Source organism: Neopelma chrysocephalum, unplaced genomic scaffold (assembly GCF_003984885.1).
Source record: "Neopelma chrysocephalum unplaced genomic scaffold, ASM398488v2 Primary Assembly neopelma1_59, whole genome shotgun sequence".
Taxonomy (NCBI): Eukaryota; Metazoa; Chordata; class Aves; order Passeriformes; family Pipridae; genus Neopelma; species Neopelma chrysocephalum.
The window spans coordinates 2,096,087-2,119,144 of NW_020897714.1; the positions used below are offsets into that span (position 1 = coordinate 2,096,087).

General features: G+C 37.9%; 1 protein-coding gene across 1 annotated transcript in view; it reads left to right on the top strand.

The window, feature by feature from the left end:
* Positions 1-23,058, top strand: part of MYRFL (myelin regulatory factor like) — a 42,517-nt gene that overhangs the window by 10,303 nt on the left and 9,156 nt on the right. The window contains exons 3-19 of the mRNA XM_027680868.1: positions 193-260; positions 355-613; positions 1,726-1,817; positions 3,607-3,754; positions 6,933-7,128; positions 7,910-7,986; positions 10,297-10,407; positions 10,971-11,061; positions 13,854-14,054; positions 14,440-14,548; positions 15,025-15,134; positions 18,329-18,492; positions 19,085-19,148; positions 20,298-20,383; positions 20,738-20,809; positions 20,934-20,974; positions 21,088-21,252. Coding sequence (XP_027536669.1) covers positions 193-260; positions 355-613; positions 1,726-1,817; positions 3,607-3,754; positions 6,933-7,128; positions 7,910-7,986; positions 10,297-10,407; positions 10,971-11,061; positions 13,854-14,054; positions 14,440-14,548; positions 15,025-15,134; positions 18,329-18,492; positions 19,085-19,148; positions 20,298-20,383; positions 20,738-20,809; positions 20,934-20,974; positions 21,088-21,252 — 2,054 coding nt within the window. The remainder of the gene's footprint in view (positions 1-192; positions 261-354; positions 614-1,725; positions 1,818-3,606; positions 3,755-6,932; positions 7,129-7,909; positions 7,987-10,296; positions 10,408-10,970; positions 11,062-13,853; positions 14,055-14,439; positions 14,549-15,024; positions 15,135-18,328; positions 18,493-19,084; positions 19,149-20,297; positions 20,384-20,737; positions 20,810-20,933; positions 20,975-21,087; positions 21,253-23,058) is intronic.

Below are 23,058 nucleotides of genomic sequence, written 5' to 3' on the forward strand. Positions count from 1 at the left end.
GGGCCATAGGAGATGGTCTGATGAAGCATAAGTGACGTTGCTCCTGTGAGAAGGGGCAGCAAACATGGTGGGCAACGCTTTCTGAAGACTCTTGTCAGAAGCCTGGCGGTCCCCTATCTACTTTCAGCATTGGCTGTTGTCATCCTCCACATCTTGCTCCAGTAGAAATTAAAATCTCTTATTCATCCCTAGGCAAAGCCAGTTGCCGGACTCCCCACCGGACTCTGGATCGGAACCATGTTCTCCACCGCAGCTACAGAGTAGGTGATGTGAATTCAGTTTCCCCCAAGCTTGTAGCAAGGTCTCCAGCTCCTCTCCCGTGTTCTTATTTTCTTGTCCATTTATTTCCTGCAGCCCCATGGCATGATACTACATGGCCCAACGGGCTGCAGCCTCCACTCCCATGCCCATCTGCTGTGGCACCCAGCAAGCTTCCCTGCAGGTTCATGGAGGCTTACTCTGACCCCAGTGCCACTGGGCATCCTTGCACCATCTCCCAAGGCTGCAGCCTGAAGATGGAAAATCCTGTGACTCCTTGGAATCATTCTACATCCTCCAGCTGTTTGGGTTTTAATTATTCATACTTTCAGCCTAATGCATCTCAGATTTCTGGGTAAATGATAAAGGATGAGAGAGATACGAAAAAAATAGGGCTGGTAGAAGACATGGTTTAAGACTAGTTGTAAATCCCTGTGGGTGTAGGGTTTTCCACAAGATGGCAGTGTTTAGACATTTTTGAGGTGCTTGTGGTTGAGGGTTCTTTAAAACATCTTGATTGCAGTTCAAATTGGAAGTAGGAATGGATTTCAATTTTTAAAACATTAGAAGGCTAAGGAGGGCTCGACGTGTGCTTTATAACTGGATGATAGAAATACTCATGTGTTCTGCAGTACCCATTTTAGGGATTTGTCCATAAGTATCTTGTAAGTATCTTGTAAGCAAGTGACATAAGAGAAAAAAAAAGTCATGCCTATGGAAGCAAGTGAAATGGTATTCGTATAATATCTGCCATATTAACTCACCTGTATGTTTTGGATGCTTAATTATTTAAAATACACCAGTATTTTAACATTAACTGATAAAATACGCTTACTAGTGCAAGCATACAACCATGATATCCAGTAAGAATGCATTGACATGGAGAAACCTTAGTTTGAGTTCCTACTGGCCCTGACTGAGACTTGGAATTTGACTTGTTTTTATCCCCCATCCAGAAGGAATGATCTGTTAGGATATCCTAGTTTACATTCTATAGTATCAAAACTTTGGAATAAGGTTTTTTCCTTTTGCACAAGGATGTATTTTTTGAAATCTCACTCCCTGGGAAAGGGGAAAGACTAACCTGCTACTGGTGTTTTCTGTACAAGAACGAAAATGCATTCATGCCCAGTGCAGTACAATTATTCAAGATAAAAGCTGTGATTTTAATGCAGATGCCAGGAAACAGTAACCCCTGCCACTTATGCACTGTGTACATTTTTTAAAAGAGATCAATTTCTTTATTCATATTAAATAATAAATAAATAAATTGTGTTTTGGAAAGAAAAAATGGGATAATTCAGTTTTAAAAAGCCAGTAATAGTTTCCTCCCCTTAGCAAATCAGAATTTGGATGACAATGCAGTTAAAACAGGATCATAAATACATGGGTGTTCTCTTGTTATGATTCTGTAATATCTGTATTTAAACTTATAAGGAAGTAATGCAACGTGTGTTTTTAAAAAAGTATTTCTGCAGAATCAGGCAAAAAAAGGAAGCTTTCCCAATTACTGGGTGATGTCACTGATTCTCCACTGCAGTCTCAGGACTCCAGACAAGGTAAGAAACTGTGAAAATGAAATTTAACGTTTTATGCCGTAGACAATTGAATACTTTAAGAGCACAGCTCCTGCTGGCTCTGAAAAGGTAGTGGTATTAATGGTCTGTACTCCACTACCAGACTTGGAGGAATTTACCTTTTCAGTGATTTGGAAAACCAGGACCTATTTATATTTGGTGGAGAAGCGTTAGAGGTTCATGTTTCCTGAGGATTCTCTGGACAGAGTATTCTGCCCTTTTCTATGTGTGAGTGAGCCTGAAGTACACAGATGATACCGTACTCTGCTGACTTTGCTTGGCACTAAATTGACTGGGCAAAGAAACCATCTTGGGTCAGCTTAACAAGGAATTAATGTGGTAAATGAGTAAAGAGATTTGAGTTTCCCTTTATCACCTCCACTCCATATTTTTTCCGTGAAGTGTATCCATGCGCAAACTTGGTGAAAGCTGTATGTTCTTTCCCACCTCTTCCCCAAATTAATTTGGTTCATTGTTTTATCAAGATAAGAATGCTAAGCTTATAGCAATTGATACCCAAAGGCTTATCAGACATGTACAGAAATGAACACTGTGAAGTGTGAAGCTCTCTACAAATGAACAGTTTGTAATGAACAGTTTATCTGAGGAATTTTCACCCATGTCTGTTAGTGAGAAATCTGAGAGTTGCTTGTTATTACTTCAGAGTAAGTTATTTTTCAGCATTAAATCGATCTTTTAGAACACTTTTAATGAGTAGCAACTGGATTTAGCAGGTTACTTTTCCTTTGGCATCTATTATTTGATCAGTGTTTCTTGATTGTGACTAGTCCTCTCAGTCAACCACTGCTGGAAAGAGAAGACAAACAGACACTTCTGTATCTAAAATTGATATTGCTGTTTTTAATGCTTAAAGACATAGCTTTGAAATAGACTTTCTTTAGGTGTCACTGTTAATAAAATCTCACATGTGCATTGGAAAAAGAACACAGACATTGGTAAAAATGGCTTGGGGATCATGTAGAAATAAGGTGTAAATTTCTTTACTGTGGCATTTTATGTATATGTATCTCTTTATATATCTGTATATATCTTTACTTGGCTGTGTGTCAGAAACAGGGACTTGCAAAAGAAGCTTGGGTCTGAAATGATTCTATAGGCTCTATCTTACTATGCTGTTGCTGGCTGTGGGTAAATCTTAGTTTATATGCTCAATTACATGTTTTCTCCTATCCTTACTGCACTCTATTTATCTGTCTCTCTTATCACATTCTCCTCTGTCTTCATAAAATGTAAATATCAGAGAATTGTGGTTAACCCTGTCTATCTCAGAAAATTATAATTTATAGTATGAAAGCAGTAACCAGATCAACCAGAGGTAGTGGTGAATGTGCTTGCTATTGGAAAACTGTGCCTCTTGCTGTATGTTCTTCAGTTTAAATCTGTAGTAGAGAGAATGAGAAACAAATGTAATTATTTTGCTTAATTGCTTCTTGCAGTGTTGCAGATGTACAGTAAAACGCTTAGCTTTCCTTTTCCCCCCTCCCTGAAGGAAACTATCCATCCTTTCGGAGAGAATAAAAAATAGGAAGTGCTACTTGTGTAATATTTTGCAAATCAGGAAAGCTGAAAAATTTATTTTCTAGAGTAATCTTTTGGAATGACTGCAAAGGACAATCAGATTTAAATATCTATGCAATGCATTTATGATTTATATGTATGTGTATATATGTAACTGTATTTATAAAAATGTTTATGTGGACTTTTGGCTAGTTCCAAAAGTTATAACTGAATTGTCACTATCTCTCTACAGCAACTGTTAAGGACTGTGCTGCTGAACTGCAAGAATATGACAGTGATGGACAGAATGCAGCTTTGGAAAAATGCTGTCAAGCTCTAACATGGCAACCATATAAATCTTCTCAGTGGAACAGCTTATTTAACTCTAATTATGAAAAACTGTAAGCACTGATGTTTGCATTTGAAAATGTGGTTCCCTGTGTTTTTTTTTCCTTTTTTTTTCCCTGTTATCATAGTTTTGTAGGAATAAACAATACATTTGGCATCCTTTGTTCTTACTGGAAATAAGATCAGAGAAGCAAATATAACAGGCATGATGAAGTATGACCTTGCAGATGTATCAGATAAGTAGATCTTCAAACACTGGTTGAAATTCATGGCAGGTTTTCTGATTTCCCTTCTGGGATTTAGAGACTAAAGAAAAGTGAGTTAAAATACCAGTGAGTTAAAATTTTTTGTTTATTTTGTCAAGCTCATTGGGGCAAGTAATTACCAAGCATTTGGCACCTTTCCTTCTAGAGACCTAAAACATTAAAGAAAAATGGAATTAGAAGATAGCTGTATTACTTCTGAGCTCATATAACCTGTCTTAAAAACGATAGACACCTGTGTATGGCATGCAACTGTTTTAGTTAAAGGTTTAGAGTTTTCCTGTGTAAATCAAACTGTAAATATTTTTCTTTTTTTGGCCACATGATCAGGGAAAGGTCATTCCAAGTTCACTTTACATCCCTGATTTTCTCCATTCTAATAATTAGTGAATGAACCCTTTTAACAAATTAAGCCTTTTCTACAGCATCTGGTTAGTTCTTCAGGATTGGTACACAAAATTTGTCACTGTCTCCACAGGAATTATACTGCATAGTAAATTTTAATGTTCCTCTAGCCCAGCCTGCCGAAAACTCTCATGGGAGTTGGGATTGTGTCAGTGTCATTACTGGACACTGATGTTCCCTGTTTGCACACTGTGTGATAGGAGCATATTTTACTGTGTCCCACACAAACCCTTCTTCTAGGGTGTTGACGTGACAAGAGAGCAGACAGCTCAGTCTACACACATTTCTACTCCTTGGGAGCTGGATGGGCCCAGAAACCTCCAGCTGTGTATGTGATGTGAATTGTCACTCTAGGTGGAAGTGGCTTCCAACTCTTGTTACACTTGCAGTCAATGGCTACATGGCAGCTGTGTGCTGATGGTGGGAGATTGCTCTCCTGCTGCTACCCAATTACTTGTTGGTTCCCATACACTTAAAATTGAGGTTCCAGACTCACATTTCTTTGTGGCTTGGGTCAACAAAGACAATGTGATGCTGAGCATTAAATTATCCAAATGCACACACTGTTGCCATTACTTGTGGAACAGGGTTGAGATGTTACTAGCACAGGAAGTCAGTATTACTTTTAAGTGAGGTCAACAGCAGCACCATTGTTCCAAGATGCACTGTAATTACAACATTGCACAGATTTTTTGAGTAGTAGTCCTGTATTCTGTTAGCCTCAAAAGACTCATGTGCTTATCATTGTTCAGTGTAGATGGATTCATCCTATGCCTTCAAAGTGCTGTGCCTACTTTAGGGGCATTTCTCAGGTTAATCATTATTTTCCATTTTATTCATACAATATTTTACCCTTTTGATTATTTAATTTTCACAACAAAAATGCTATTAGCTAAGGTGGATTCATTAGAAAAGGTTACTCTGCCATTAATTATGCCCTGCATTTTGTCTGATGGCCCTGTCTTGGCCCCTTGCCCCATATTGGTGAGGCTCTGTTCCAAAGATGTTGTCTGAAGACTTAAATTCTGAATAGAAAAAGGAATTCAAAGCATATTTCCAACAAGGGATGCTTGTGTGACAGGGATATCCCTTGCTACCTAAAAGTTATTTACTGTAAGACTCACCATTCTTTTTGCACTAAGAACAAATTCTGTGTTTGTTCTTAATTACTATAAATGACATACTCAGAAAATTATAACACAGAATTGCTCTTTGGGAGTCATTGCTCCAAACACTTCAACTTGGGGACATGGAAATGTTTAATTTTTACTTCTCAAGCTGTTTGAATGCATGCAAGCAAATAGCCTGAAATTGCTTTAAGAATATGAGTTAATGAACTTGCTGCACACCTAAATCTGAAAAATTACTCCTTTCCCTACTATGAAATACACACATTTCCTACATCAATAAAAAAAATTACCCAGTGTAGGAAGGAACTGGAGAAGTTTTACTTCCTTAATAACAACGGTTTGAGTAGATGGTAGACACTTCATTATAAGTTTTGAAATAGTTACAAAATAGTTTTCCCTTTTTCCCTTGTCCCAGATAATCAGGGATTGTTTGAAAGGGGAATTTTGTTCATAATTTATAAAAAGATAATAAAGTCTGTATGTTTCTTATGAAGTCTGTACCTTTTGCTTTTTCCAACAAATAATACGCAAATGAAAGGAAGAGTTATGAAAAGCCATCTTCACTAATTGAGTTAATGAGAGGTTCTCAGTAGCATAAGACAAGATCATCATTATCAAACTTTCATTAGCAAGAAAACCCAGAGTCTTTATAAAATAACCTTGCCATGTAGTCCTGTTATTTCAGGATTATCCATCACTTAAATCAAAGGACTGGAAACATTGTGGGATGGTGAGTTCGCTGTCTCTTCTAGAAGGATCTTTTGATACCTTTCCTTGTTTACTGTGAGTCATAAGGACAGAGTACTCTTGCTCTTTGAATAACAAATTAACCCTTTGAATAAATAAAGTAGATTTGCTTGAGTAGGAAGGACAACATATAAAGGAGAGTTTTTTAGTCATCTGGCCAGTGGGTCAGTACTGATACTTTTCCTTTAGCTTGAGTAAAGCCTTATTTGATTCCCAGTAGCTTCTGCAGAAGAGCTTGGTGTGGGAATCTGTGAACAAAATGAGGAGTCTTGCTGGCTCATTAGCACATTGTTGCCTGCAGCACCAACTGCAGACTGTTTTTTATAGCAATGTTATAAGGAATAACTGAATACACTAAAAGGTTTGGTTGTTATTTTAGATGCATAGACTTCCTTTATATCAGATTAATAAGTGAGGATTGTGTAAGCTTCTCCACCTCTGGTTTCCAAACATTTCATGTGTCAGATTAGAATTAAAGGACGCATTATATGCATTTTCATTTTTACACCTATGAAAGGCTATGAAGAAAATTCGGGTAGAACTGGTGATTGTAAGGATGTGTTTCAGCTCCGATTTTGCCTCTAAAAACCAGATAGATTTTCAGACCGCATAAAAAATAGAAACTTGAGATGTGACTCAAATATGTCAGTACTTACAGTTGCTATTCTTTCTTCTTGTTTTTGTAGACCTGCTGTAGGATATCACATTGTCACAGATAAAGGATTTAATTTTTCAACAGCAGATGATGCCTTTGTGTGCCAGAAGAAGAATCATTTCCAAATCACAGTCCATATTAGAATCACTGGACATCCAAAATATGTCAAAACTCAGCTGGGGGGAAAACCAATAGAAAAGTTTTACTTGAAAGCTTATGGAATTAAGGTGAGTGTTTATCCTCTTTGAGATTATTACTTTTAGTTATCCATATAATGAGGTAAAAGACTGTTTTCTGAGTAATTTTTGACTAAGATCTGACAAAGGAGAACTCTTTCACGCTACTAGTGTCTCCTGTGTGGAACAGAATTTCCAGTATGGGTCCACAAACCTGCATATACAGTAGTAGTCAGAAATTGTAATCCGTCTGAAAGATTTTACCAGGTTTTTTTACTTACTACCAACATTCAGTAAAAAAAATTCATGTAGTTTTTTTACATGGCAGTTACTACCAGTTTTGCTTAATGCATTCCAATGCAGAGGAAATTAGTGAACGTTTCTGTCATCTGTTCCCATCTTAAGCAAAGTGCTGTTTGGCACCATTGCAGAAAGGTACAGAAATAGATGTTAAAATAATGTATGGAACATGGAACTACCTTACGTAGGTTGAGTTCTCATGCTGAATATCTGCATTTATGCTTTGGCATAGAATGAGCCAACAACAGCCCAGATTCAGAAAGCAATTTTTCTTTTGCAAATTAATGCATGACTTTCCTTTTTTTTTTTCCCTTTCAAATTACATACACAGAACGACTTGGATCTTCAGACTAACTGTCAATTATCAATCAATCCTGAGTTAGTTCCTGTATTAATTTCTATGTAGTTCCATTAGAAATGAGAGAGATTTCACCATTTCAGACAAAATTTGCCTGTTAATTTCTATTTCCATTTTTATGTGTTTGAAAATTTAATATTCTTGTAATTTTTGAAAATTATTTTTCCTTTATAGGTGGAAGCTCCAAATCAAACAATTACTATTGAACAGTCTCAGTCAGATCGAAGCAAAAAAACTTTCCATCCTGTTAAGTAAGAATTTTGAGAAAATTATTCCATTTTATTTCAGTATGTCGTTGGTTTGAAATGTGAAGTAGTTGTTTCTTGAAAACTTATAGTAGCTCTAAGCCAGATTTCTGATTTTTATCCAAATTCAATTCTGGATACAGAGATAGGGTACAACATATACCTGGTTGCCCTTCAGTAAGAAAAATTTTCAGCAGCTTTACAAATGTGCTAAGTATGTCTACTAAAAATAATTATATTCAGCTAGCACACTGTTGTATGCTGCTTAGAGCTGTATGGCAGCTTTGAATCTTAAAAAATGTCAGTAATGTTCCTGTCCTACAGGGGCGTGAGATATGTTTGCACTGCTTTTAAGGAGGAATGCCTCTGCTAGAAACATTCATGCAGCATCTTCCTGGAATTCTGCCATTCTTCAGAATCTTAACTCACTCACAAAATCAATGTTTATTCTTCTGGCATAAGCGTCTTCTGTTGGAGCTGTTCTGTTCTCTATAAATAATTAAATCAGCCTTATAACACAAAGAGATAAGACAGTGTCAAGTTAGACAGGACAGTGCTGGGATAAAGGCTGCTCTATAATATTAGCAAAGCTCAACTTTAAGCTTGGGAGAAGAGCTTGATTTTCACTCAATTGTCACTATCTTGACATTTTTCTTCCTTTTGCATACTGACAAATAGGTTCTGTATGTATGTAAATTGTTTCATATGTAACTGGTTGGTGGACTGTAGTTTTATCCATGTGAACTCTTTATTTCATAGAATCATAGAATAGGTAGGGTTGGAAGAGACCTCCAAGATCATCAAGTCCAACCCCTGATCCAACTCCAATTACTATATCATGGCACTAAGGGCCACGTCCAATCTCTTTTTAAAAACCTCCAGGGATGGTGAATCCACCACCTCTCTGGGTAGGCCGTTCCAATGCCTGATAACCCTCTCTGTAAAGAATTTCTTCCTAACATCTAACCTAAACCTCCCCTGGCAGAGCTTGAGCCCATGTCCCCTTGTCCTATTGTTGGTTGCCCGGGAGAAGAGACCAACCCCCGCCTGGCTATAACCTCCCTTCAGGTAGTTGAAGAGAGTGATGAGGTCGCCTCTAAGCCTTCTCTTCTCCAGACTAAACAACCCCAGCTCCCTCAGCCTCTCCTCATAGGACTTGTGCTCAAGTCCCTTCACCAGCCTCGTTGCTCTTCTCTGGACCCGCTCCAGCACCTCAATGTCCTTCCTGAACTGAGGGGCCCAGAGCTGAACACAATACTCAAGGTGTGGCCTCACCAATGCAGAGTACAGGGGAAGGATCACTTCCCTGCTCCTGCTGGCCACACTGTTCCTGATGCAGGCCAGGATGCCATTGGCCTTCTTGGCCACCTGAGCACACTGCTGGCTCATGTTCAGCCTCCTATCGATCAGCACTCCCAAGTCCCTTTCTGCCTGGCTGCTCTCCAGCCACTCTGTCCCCAGCCTGTAGCGCTGCAGGGGGTTGTTGTGGCCAAAGTGCAGGACCCGGCACTTGGCCTTGTTGAACTTCATTCCATTGGAGTTTGCCCATCTCTCCAGTCTATCCAGATCCCTCTGCAGAGCCCTCCTGCCTTCCGGCAGGTCGACACTCCCTCCCAACTTGGTGTCATCTGCAAATTTGCTGATGATGGACTCAATCCCCTCATCTAAATCATCGATAAAGATGTTAAAAAGGACTGGGCCCAGCACTGACCCCTGGGGAACACCACTGGTGACCGGCTGCCAACTGGATGCAGCTCCATTCACCAGCACTCTCTGGGCCCGGCCCTCGAGCCAGTTCCTGACCCAGCAGAGAGTGCCCCTGTCTAAGCCGTGGGCTGCCAGCTTTAATTTGTATTATTTATCACTTACAGGAGCAGTACCACTATGTATTTTATACTTCCAGATACACAAATTAGGTGCAGATCAGAAAAAGGACAAGCAGTAAAATCTATTAATTTTAATGTGGAAAGTCAGGTCCAATAATAAGCAAGCAGCCATTAACCTTGGCAAACAGCAAATAGCCATCATATGGAACACATACATTTATTTCATTCAAGACAAACACACCAAGAAACACAAAACTCTTAGTAATAAGAACAGTTTGCCACTGCTGGTGCTTTATCTTGTTTATCTCCTAGATGTAGTCACTCTTTTTAATGTTTTTAGAAACCAAACTGCATTTTTACTGGGGTTCCTCTCTTTTTTTCATTTGTCAGTTTTTCTTAGACCTGTTTTAATAAGTTTGAGGAAATCTGGCTTGAGCAGGTAGATATCCAAATGCTTACCTCTGTGATCTTGTTTCTTTTTCTGTTTTAGAGTTGATCTGCCAGGGGACCAGGTGACTAAAGTAACACTGGGAAGGCTGCACTTCAGTGAAACAACAGCAAATAATATGAGAAAAAAGGGGAAACCTAATCCTGATCAGAGGTATTGCTGAAGCTAGTTGGTCTGTGTGTTGGAAGTGGAAAAGAGAAAGTCTGCTTTAGAATGAAGCTAATGTTTATGAAAAATCTCAGTATTATAAAATTTTATTTCAAATTCTGTGGTACTTGGTATCTGCTTAAAGGCCTCATTCTCTAGAGTTACAGAATTATGTGAGAATAAAAAACCCCCAAACGTCATCCTAATGGTTAGAGATTGTTTCAGGAAATCATAGGCAGAATAATGGGTGACAAAGTCAGGAGGCCAAAAAATCATATAATGATCATTTTCTTCAAAGGAAAGAAGGGTTTTCCTCCTTGAATCTTCATTACTTAAATTTGTCAAAATTACTGTAACTTTGTTAATTTTCAGTGATTGTGGGGATTGTAAGAGCATATTTCTTGAGAGTAAAAAAAACCTTCTTATTTTCTATTATAACATACACACTTTAAAAAACATTCTGGCTCTCTTTTTATGTATCTATAATAACAGCTGTATTTAAAACAATTTTTTTTCTGTGAGAAGGCATTACTTTAATTATTGTCTTCAATAAATCAATTTCAAATTAGATATTTCATGCTGGTAGTTGGACTGTATGCTGCCTCTCAGGACCAACTTTACCTACTATCTGCAAATGTCTCTGAGAAGATCATTGTGAGGGTAGGTATAAATTTATATTGCTTTCATATAAAAGTATTAACTGTTTTCATATTCACAGGAGATTATGAGGGGGCATGATTATTGGGTATAAAATTACCACTGACTCAAAAAATCGAGGGAAAAAAATTAAAATTGTACATTGTATGGGTATTTTATCTTTTAATTATCAGAGTTTAAAAATGTTAAAAGTAGAGCTATAGAAGAATTTAAAAAGAAAGCTTGTTTGTTGTGTGTTCCAATACAAAATATGTTGATTTTTCCAGATTTTGTTTTAATTTGAGGTGAAACAATTTCCTGCACTTGCCAGGAATTTGGTAAATGCTTTCATTGGCCAGAGGCTTCATTTTCAAAGGAGGATAAGGAAAAAAAAATCTAAGGAAAGAAGGCCAAGTAGCTCTAGGCAGATTAAGACCCATAGCTGTCCCTTTCCAATGTGTTTCCAGAGAGTCCCACCTCTTAATTTGGTGGTAGTAATACAGGTTTCAAATTAGAAACAGGAAGAATTAGTCTCTTTTCCTCATAACCATTACTTTTTAGTCCCCTGATCCACATAAAGTTTTCCTTTTAGTACTCAGCTTTAGTCTACAGTTAGACTTGGAAAAGAGAAAAAATGCAAAGCCATGGTGTAATGGGAGCAATGGAAGATTAGGGTTAGGAGAGAGAGAAAGCACAGATCCCCAGCATCAGTGGGATTGCAAGGGGACTGCCAGGGAAAGGTGGAGGCTGCTGAAAGCTTTCAGTCCCAGCCCCTTTTTCATGTGATCAATAACTGGTGTTAACATTTGAACTGGGCATGTTCTAGGGCTTTGGTAATTTCTAGGGTGAATATTACGCTTAGGGCTGAGAAAGATGGGAAATGTGTAGGTGCCATGTGGTGGGCTGCAAAGTATGGAGAGGGCCTCGGAAGATCGCATTCTTGTGGGTCAATTGAGAAGCTGCTTCTTTTTGTGTTGGCTTTTTCTAGTCCTTGGGTTATGGAGTGGAATAGGTTAAGCATTTTGTTCTAGAGTCAAGTAAGACCAAGAGCTCTAGTGTATTAAGTGGAGCTGGGAAGGGGCTCCTAAAGAAAGGTGAGGGCTGTCAAAAGCTATTAGTCCTTGCATCAGTTTTTGCAGGCCATTGCTTGGCCTATCATCTCCCTAGGCTTATGATTATGGCCTGGTTTAGCATTTGGGTTTGGAGAGAGCGAAAGGGCAAATCTCCAGCATGTGGGGTGTTGCACAGGGATTTCCAAAGGAAGACGAGGGCTTTCAGATGGTTTCAGTCCTGGCTCCTTTTTTGTCTCAGCATCCTCTTGTGCCATGAACCCTCTTCCTGCAGTTATGGTTAGGTTTTTGGAGGGCAATAAGGCTGAGAACTCCTTTCTGGGCAGAGCTGTGAAAGGACTTCGAAAGCAGTGTCTGGAGTTCAGCAGTTCTCTGCCCTGCTGAGAAGTTTTATCATCCTGGCCATTGCTTTGGGTTCTTTTTATTTCAGGAAACTGAAACACTGTGTTTGCATCATTCCTACATATATAGTTCTTTTCCTTTTTTTGGTCCATTAATTTCCACAATACTACTTTCATCTGAATTTCTCTTTCTGGATCTACAGTGTCACAGATATCACCTCTTTACTAATTTGGGAAAGCTGTTCCATTTTCACATTTGACTCATTCTTTTTGCCTTACAAGATATATATTTTTAAGTAAGATTTAGCAATTTACATTTTCCTGTCATTTTTAATATTAGGTTCTTTTGAAATTTCAAGGAAGAGGGCTCCTTCAATGTGTGTGAGACAGTTTTTTAATAGGAATCTATGGAATGAGATTTTGCAAACATGGCCACTGTTTCAGACAAAGGAAAAAGAAGGCAGAAAAGCAGGAAGATCAAGTGGCTGTGATCTGAAGCGGTGAAAATATCAACAGGAAAGCTAGAAAGAAAGAAAAGTCATTTTCCACATGTCTAACAGGGCTTCAGTGGCAGGGTAAAGTGAGTCAGCTCTGCCTTAAAGTGGCAAAGCTGTACAAATGCACTGTAAAAGAAAGCAACTCATGTTCTGGCCCTTTATACACTAAAACACAACAAAACTATCAGCTGAGTAGTGGTTGTCAGGCATATCAGATCATGCTCTGATTGTGACAAACAATGGTGAGTTCACAGCACTATGCCTTATAGGTGGCAAAGCCTTGTGAAAGGCTGCCTTCTTTAAATGACTGCAAACTTTTTATCATGATCATACTTTTGTTCAGACTCAGATTTTAAAGCCTGAATTTAAAGTTAAAAAAAAAATCAAAACCAACCCAAAACTAATTATGGAAATAAAATGCCCTTTCTAGTTACACGCATTCTGTTGTTTTATTGGTGTTCTTTGAAGGACCCCATTTCCTTAACATTAAATTTCTAATATGAGTTAATTTAGAACATTACAGGGGATTTTATAAACAACATGTATTTAATATCTACCTTGTTTGCTATTTTCTGATTTCCAGTCTCAGCTAAATTTACTGGTAAATAAAGAATGATTATGTGGCATAATCTCAAAGATAAAATTTGGAAAGTTTTGGATATTGACAATTTAGCTTAAGGTGATAATCAAGTAGAATGCAAAGGAAAAAGTAATGAGGCCAATGCTGTGTGAGCAGAAACACTTAGAAGTGACTTCACTCTGTTTTTTAATGTTGGTGTGTTAGAAAAACTCTTGAATACAATTTGAATATTTAAGATTTGGCATTTGGCTTTCCCTGAATTTCTAATGGAATAAGCAATAGTACATCCATGCTATACTATATCTTTAAACACAAATTTTTCTTCCAGGCATCTAATCCAGGCCAGTTTGAGAATGACAGTGACGTACTGTGGCAGCGAGGACACGTTCCAGAGACGATAGTCTATCATGGTCGAGTGGGAATTAACACAGATGCACCAGACGAAGCACTGGTTGTCTGTGGAAATGCAAAAGTCATGGGCAGAGTCATGCATCCATCTGACAGCCGAGCAAAACAGAATATCCGGGAGGTGAGGGCTGTGGAGTATTTAGGGCATTTATGTTTGCACCACAGCACATGTGTTGTTCATTGTTCTGACACGTGAAGCAGATTCTTTATCCTGGGTGTGCTGAAATGCTGGCCTAAAGAAATCAGATGTACCACTGTGCTCTGTAGAACTACTGCCTATGGACTTGGGAAGAGGCTGTGCGTGGAAGCTGGGAGTTGTCAAACTGAAGGGTAACTGGCAATACAAATACAAACAGCACTTTGATAATGGGGAATGGGAAGATTGTCCATATTTTTCAATGGACACATCAGCCAAATGATTGTGTCAGGCTAGTTGCTATCTCAGTCATGTCCTAGATGCTATTCTTAGTGTTTCAACGTGTAAATCTTGGTATTTGTCCAACTAGGTCGATACAAATGAGCAGTTGAGAAGAATAACACAAATGAGGCTGGTGGAATATGACTACAAGCCTGAATTTGCATCTGTTATGGGAATAAAAGATACCCATGAAACAGGTATTCAGTCCGCTGTGTTCCCATTTTTCTTTAACGTCCATCCATTGTGCCGTAGTGCCTTTTAACACCCTGCTATTTCATCCTCATTTCCTATGACACTGCAATTGCATGCTTTGCTGTGTATCTCTTGTGATATAAAAATGCCAAAATCAAGTATTTCTGGTAATTTTACAACTTCTGTTTCAACTTTTTAAAGATAGGAGGTTATTTTCCCAGAGGTTTAATGAGAATGAAGTACGTGATTACAAACAATTTTGTTCTTATTGCAGAGAAATAAAAATTCTAAAGGTTTCTGTTTTTTTTTCTGTGGAATGGAGAAAAAAAAGTGAAATCCTGGGTTTTTCTACCAGAGAGAAATTCTAGAGCATCTTTGGCTCTGCCTGTAACTTTTAGGATGGTCAACAGCAAGCATATAATCATAGTCAATGGCAGGCCAGTGTGCTTCCTGACTTTAGCTTTTGTTATCTCGTGAACAGGAATAATAGCCCAGGAAGTGAAGGAGCTTTTACCTGAAGCTGTTAGAGAAGTTGGAGATGTTGCTTGTGATGATGGAGAAAAAATAGAAAAGTTCCTCATGGTTGACAAGGTATGGTCTTGAAGAAAAAAAACTTGATTACGATACTTTATAAACACACAATAAAAGAGAACAGGAAAAAAACCTAAGTTTTCTGAATAAAAGTGGAGAGTGATTTCATAGCATTGGTTCAACAGGTGGGACTCCAAAATATTCTTTTGTGTTTAAGTTAATAAAGTGTTCCAGAAGTGAGCAAAACAATGATGGCATTCTATTTGTTATATAAAAACTTCCTTACTCTAATCCTGATATAACCTCTACATACCAAATACAAATGCTACCTCTGTGTGCACGTTTTTTTGGCAATCTGAAATCCTTATTATAGCTTCAAAATCATATACTATGAAATGTTTATGGCACACAAAGTAATTACCATGCTCATAGGTTGGAAACAATGCCTTAGTCACACAGGACTGCAGAGAGTGCTTGTCCAGAACAGAGTGGCCCCTCTGTTGGGTGCTAGTTCACTGCAGGCCAAGGACCACTTCCCAGTTTTTCCCCACTTACAGCTGATAATGAGAAAAGGGAAGTTTTACAGATTGGTAACCTTATCTTGTCTGGATGATATCATGAACACAATCCTACATTAATTGTCATAATGCATTCTTTCATTATTCTCTAGAAAACACAAGTTTACACCACCAAACTTGGAGAAAATACCTATTAAAAATTTTGTATTTTACTAGTCTTCTTTTGACAGTCTACAAATAAGTTAAATTCATAGGTTAAAGCTTCTAGGTTGTATTCCATATAAAAGAAGCATGAATAAGATAACCTTGAATAAAGCTGTGGAAAGAGCACTTTCCAGAGATACTGTTGAAAAGGAGACTTAGAAAATTGCTGAATTTGGTCAAGATTCCAACCAATTTCTAGATGGTCAGAGAAGAACAGTGCTGTCAGATCATGACACTAAGTTAATTTTGCTCTTTAGCCCTTCCTGTTACACTGTGTGACAGCTGCAGCATCATTTGCAGTTTTAAGCCCCCACAAAATTGCTTTGGGGGAGTCAGTTTGGGTTTTTTTTCTGACAAAATTTTAGGTTGGACAATTAAGCTTTTGATTTATATCTCTTTTTTGCTGAAATATCACACAAAATACCATCTCAAACAGTGCCTAACAGCACTGCTGTTTGGGCCTATCATGTTCCCTTTCTCCTCTGTACCTTAGGTCTCTAGATAATGCTTGCCAGGATGTCTTCCAGGGATGTGACCTAGCAAATGAAGAGAGCCTGCTTTCTACTTCACACCTGCAGAGTGTTATTCTGCTGTGTATTGGCCCAAGCAGGAATGGGTTGTTACAGCAATGGCTTATTTGCTGCTTAGCATTTTCTTGACTACTTGTCCAGAGCTGGAATTACTTGATAAACACTTCAGTGTTTTAGTATGGTTCGGCAGATCTGTGCTTTCTCCTCTTTCTCCTAACACCTGTGGCACAGAATGTGAATGTCAATTCTGTGACCTTTGGGGTGACAGGGGCAGGAGAGATCTATGTCTAACACGTTAAGATGTATATTGAATTCAGAGATTTGGAACATCTGTTGTCCAGGTTGAACATCTGATTTAAATTTCTGGAGCTCTGAACTTTAGAATAGCTGAGCACCTTGAGTTGCAAATGGATAGTGCTCCATATCTTTGCTTTCAGTTTGACAGACCTTGAACTTTATTATCTCGTATTCCAGGTTTAGTTCCAGATAAGCGGGATATTGGCTACTGTTGTTGTGTCTCTTTGTCAGTCACCTGTCTGGAGCTGTTGAACTCTGTAAAATTATTTGATTGCATTGCACATTTGTAGCAGGCTCCGCTGCTTTCTAGAGAAATGTCTCAACTGTGTGAAATTTGCTGTTTTGAGACAATATTTTCTTTTCTTCTCAGTCTCACTGTGCTCAGTACTTTGTCACCAGTGAGGCAGTAAAACTCTAATCAGTCCTTTTTCTCCCCAACAAAGTATTGCTTCATTGTACCATATGAGCTATTTTCTCAGCTAGTTGAGGCCGTCTAGAAGTGATTCATGCATGGTTTGAAGAGAATGGAAAGGGCAGCTGCTGCATATCATTGATACGAGGACAAGTGACCATATAAATGATTTCACAGTTCTAGGCACAAAAGATTATTTTGGAATCACTTTTTAGTTAAACAGGCTGTTAGTCTTCTGGCAGTAGGGAAATTTGCAACTTACCACTTATAACTGTGTTCTGATTCTGCTTGTACAAAATACTGTCTGGTTTTGTGGAATGCAGTCACCTTTAAAAAAAAGGTGTACGTGGCATTTATGTGAAAGGCAAAACTGCTTTTGCCATTCTTCTGCATAACTTGACTGGACTGGAACACTTAGTAACATTAACTGCACTAATAGCTTCATCCAAGGTTTAATGGCATCAGTCTGGTTGTATACTTGTATAAGAAAGCCATTCTTTCAAACACAGCAGAGAAAGTACACTGCTACCATGCTCTTATAGCGGATCAGTACCCATTTTTGTATCAGAAATGGATAAAATACTAACTGCATGGATGATTGTACTGAGGGCTTCTCTAGCAGCAGATTGATATCTAGATGATAAGCAGGGGTAGAAGAACAGAAGGGTCTTCTTGGGTAAAATATTCAGGAGTAAATGGGAGGTGTTTGAACTGTGTTGCAGAGCTAATTGTGATAATAAAACTTAAAAGACTCCTGTAAGAGACTGGAGAGGCTTAAGGGGAGAGCAAAATATTATGCCATCACATCTTGAGCTCTGTTTTGGTTTTTTCCCTTCTCACTGATCCCTGTGTGATTAGCATTATGCATACAACATGGATAGAAACGCTGGCTTGTCTGATCCTACTTAATACCTGTAGGTAGATGGTTGGATGTACATTTTACTTTGTTCAGCTGCAACACTGAAAATCAAATAGCAGATGCCTGTTGTGACAGTGTCAAAGTTTAAAATTCAGCACAGTGTGAAGGTATAATATAGCTTAAATTCTTAGTCTAAAAAGCCCTTTATATTCTTCAATTTTTTTTGCAAGTTCTCATTTTCAATTTACTGCCACTTGAACCTCTAGAAAAAGGGGTTTATAGTCATATGTGCATCCCATTTACAGTGAGAACTTGTGTTTGCATTTTAAATATTCAGTGTGTCCTTACATATGTGAATTCTGTACTCATTTCTGCTTGTTATATCTGATTGATGAATATACTCTATCTACTTTTGTCATTGTTTTGTTTCTTAGGATCAGATCTTTATGGAGAATGTTGGTGCTGTAAAGCAACTTTGTAAAGTAACAAACAATCTTGAAGTCAGAATAGAAGAACTGGAACAGTGGAACAGGAAACTGGCCAGGCTGAAACGGATGAGCAGTTTAAAATCAACAGTCAGTGAAGAGAGCAAAGTCAGGTACCTCTGTCTAGAATGTTCTCTGATAGTTGTCACACAAATTGGTAAAGTGATCTCTGTGATAGAAATGAAAACCAATTTTGCTTGACAATGGAGTTCATCTCATTTCCAACATATAAATTGTGCAACCCCCCTGAATTTCTCATATTTTTTTAACTCACTGACAAAATTAATATTTGAAATGGCTGTTAAATTGCAGAAATTTTTGCAATTGCTGCAGTTGCATAAAGCAAGGGTAGACTATATCCAGTTACAGGTCTGGATATGGAAATTGCTTCTAAGACAAATCTGCAGAGCTTCTGCTAGAAAGAATCTTCATTAGTGCTTCCGTGGAAATGATGAGCATTTCCTGTTTCTAAGCCATTTCCCCAACTTTTCTTTGAAATCAAATGTAGCATTTATTAGCATTCACCTGAATGAGTTAACTAGAGGCCTTTGTGCTTGAAAACGAGTCTGATGACACTTCTGCCTTTCTCTTTGTAAAAGTTAAAATTGCAAAAGCAGGTGACATTAACACTCTATTGAAAATGTCTTTTTTTCATTTATTAGTTGCTGATGAATTTGAATGTTAAACAGATCTTGTCTCTTACAGCAGGTATAGTCGAGCTACTAGTTTTTTGCCATCAAAAAAATCAGTCCTGCTAAAATCCAGCAAGGTGAGTAAAATTAAATATACAAAATATGTTTATGAGAAAGTAAGTGCTGAAATATTGGTGAAAGCTTTCATATTTGTAAATATATAATCAAATTCCTTATCCAGGATTATTTAGTGTCATGCTAGAAGCTTAAAAATTAACTGTACTGAGATAGATATTATGTACAAGACACTTCTTGTCTATACATAGTCTGTGTGAGAGTAGATCCATGCTGCGTAATGGTGTGAAGGAGGAGGGAGACCAACAGGACAAGAATGTTCAGCCTGTAGTTGTGCTCACATGGTGTAGTGCATCCTTACATAGAAATGCTCAGTTTGATTTGGAATTCTGCACAGTGATGCTGATTCTTCCTCAGCTTTAATCCTTGTGTGAGTCTTTCACTGTGGTTTGCAGTTATCAGCTCCTGTTTTGTACTGGATAACGATGTCTTTCAGGTGGTTAAGACCCAGCTAAGATAATACTGCAATTGCTGAATTACTTCCTCTTGCTTATATCATGGTATAGAAGCACACACCCCTTTTCACAGGGATTGGCTGAGTTAGGAAATATATGTTGACCTTTTAAAAGACAGTCTTCCTAGTCTGCCAAGTCCTGTTCTTTAAGATGAACCAATGCTCATTTCCCTGCCTTGCTTTTGCCAGTGCCACAGAGCAAGAGAAAATAATAGGTCAAATATTTTTTGTTATGTAATAACAATCAAATGCTTCATCATCTTACTTGTTTGTAAAGTGCCTTTCTTCTGTATTTACACCAGCCCTGGTTTAACATGGTCTGAATACACACTGAAAGCTGCTGAGCTTTTACTTTTGGCCACTGCTTACTGAGTTCTTCATTTGATTCTGAAATTCTTCTATAGTATGAAAAATGGCAGGAAGAATGGATAAGGAGCTGTTATTTTTAACTATCTATTCTTCCTTTATAATGTTTGTGTCCCCAGACTATCAACAGTTCACAGTGCACTCAGTCTCAGGCAGTCTTTCATTACTGAAGTTTTTCTCCTTAGATAAGTACCACTCTATCAGGACGACTTGTATGTTCCTATGAAAGAAAGAAAGGTGACTTAAAGTCAGACTAGTGTAGTATTTCTTAATCTACCAGTAGTAGCTTAGTTATGTGCCACTTAAATAAAGCGAACTTTTTTTTTTCTAGGTTTGTTTGTCAAAGACCAAAGAATCTTGCTCCATGAAGATTTTCCGGGTGACTATAGTAGCTTTGATTGCTATTATGGCACTATGGTAACAATTACTTATCAACAAGTTGACTTGTGTCTCCCTTCCCCTTTCTACTTATCAGAAAGAAGATAGCACTTGTTTTTCTTCTTTTCACCCTTCCTGCTCAAAGAACACAATGTATTAAAATTAACAGTGAATATGCCTGGTGATATTGGAGAGTTGAAATAATTTTATAAAAGTGAAATATGCATTAGTTGCATATGCAACTAATCTCTGTCCACGTCACACTGTATGGTGCACCTTGAATGTGCCTCAAAAGGGAAAGTGGACATTTGGACAAAGTGCTGCCAAGGTATTATTCATATTATGTTACATAAGAGATGGATGTAAATCTACAGAATAATTCTCTTTCTACAGTGCTTTGACAATATGGAGCCTATATTTACTTAGCATTCATGACAGACGTTTTGAAAAACAACCGGTTTACAGGCAAGTAGTTAAATGAGCATTAGTGAATTCAAATTAGTAGAATTAGTAATAGATTTGGACCAATTTGTTTTGGTCCTCAACTCTGACGTCCATTTCTTAATGAATTATTTTTCTTCATCTGCAGTACCTCAAGTTCTGTTTTACTCTCCTCCACCTCTACAACAGGTACTGTGTCTCTACTGGTCTGCATACACGTAACAGACTTTCAATTCCTGTGCTGTTATAAAATGTCAATAGACACACAGCATTTTTAATAATCTTTTTTTTTTTTGCTTTAGCGTTTCAGATGGAAAGCACAATTTCTCAGAGCACGCAGCCCATCAGCAGGATCCCTGAAGTGAATTTCTGTGACATTTTGCCTTGTGACAAGGTCTATTGTTGTCCAATTCATCAACCAAAAGTCAAATCTCTAAGTTATGAAAAAAACAATGCAAAGGACAAACGTAAGTTGAAAAATTAATTTCTGTTATTTACAATTTTAGTAGAAACTGTATGGAGAGTGTGGGGGAAGGGGCAAGAATCTTTAAAGGTAGTTAGTTTCCTACAAAAGAGCCTCGTCCAGAGGATTTTAAAAATCCTGATATAATACTAATCATCACTGCAGTCAATATGTTTTTGAATAATCTGGCCTGGTTACCTTTAAGAATTTGGGGTCCTAAAATGTTTTGTCAGGTGTCACTGTTCTTCCTGGCCATTTATAGTAAATGATTTCATGTGAACTGGAAAGGCACTAATCCCTTTAATTAACCTTTGGCTACAGTTAGACAGGAGTAGGTTGAGGGTAGTAGAGAGTGAATTAACAGATGTTAAATAAAATACTTAATCACATCACAGTATGATGATATCTTTTCTGTGGGCAGAGACAGAATTCCAACTACCTGAAAACATAAAACTTACAATTAAAACTCTGATTGTTCATGCAGGGTTTTTGAGTAGCGTTATTTGAAGGCAGAGCTCTATAAAATAAAATACTTTTACTGAAATGAATTCTCTTTCAGCTATTGTCTGCTAGATGTCATATGTGTAATGTGTGAGAAGGTGCCGTTTTCAACTTCTATAATATTTATAAGAAAGGGTTAATGCATAAAGGTATGCATAAGCTGTTGGAATCTGTGTTCCTCTATCCAAGTCCTTAACATTGTCAATGTCTGGAAGTGTGTGTTAGTATTACTAGACCAGCATTTGTACTCTTCCTTTCTTGGCCTTGGGAGCAATTCTTGCACCACAGTTGACAAACTGAGGTGAAATTGGGGATGGATGCAGTTCAGCTTCTGAAGTTCAAATGTCTGCCAGAGCTGGCATTACCAATTGCTGTGACACTCTTAGCACAAACTGTTGCAGTGGGACTCACCCACTGGCCATTCTTTATACGGCAGATAAGCTGCATGTAAGTGGTCCTTGTGATTCTTGTGATTAGTGCTGCAGTAAGCCTGTGGCAGATACATCTCAATACAGTGCTTTCAAGAGGTCATACCTGAGTGACTTGTATTGCTCTGAAGCCTGAAAGTGTTGATTAATCAAAAAGACATTAATCTCATTTATAAGTGAGGGAATTGTAGATGGATGAAAATGAAATATGAAAACCTTCTGTCCCCAGCTGACTGCTTTTGGTATTAGGTGGAAAAAGAAGATAAGAATAAACACAAAGCATTACCTTCTTAAGGTCTTATGCTCCAAATAGCATTAAGTGTGGATCCAAGAGCGAAAAATCAGCACAGTACACAAGCAACTGAAAGATTTCAGTTCTGCATGAGTTTAATGAAGCTGAATGTATCCCCAGATGGAAGGTAACAATGTCAATATGAAATCCAAACAGAAGGAAAACCAACAAGCTGTTTAATGTAACTGCAGCCAAGATAAATGAAAAGGAAAATGTTTTCAGCACAAAAAGCCAACAGTTAAATATGGGGAATAAGCAAGATAAACACTGGATATTTTAGAAGCATCTGTTAAGTCTGATTTGTGGAAAGGTAAAACTATTTGAAATTACAGTTGAATTAAATACTACTTTAGGAGTTCACATTTAACAGACCTTTTGCTGTTCTACAATGTGATAGCTGAATTCTGCGGTTGTAGACTACTACTGAGTGCATCCACTGTAGCTCCTAATCCCTTGTATCTCAGATTTCCTAAGAAGGCTGTTTAGGAAAGTTCAAGTAGAAACAAAAGCATTCATAAGCGAGACAAAATTTACCAAACAAAAAATCAGCATATCCTTATGTAGTCTAGCTTAATGTGGCCTTTTCCCC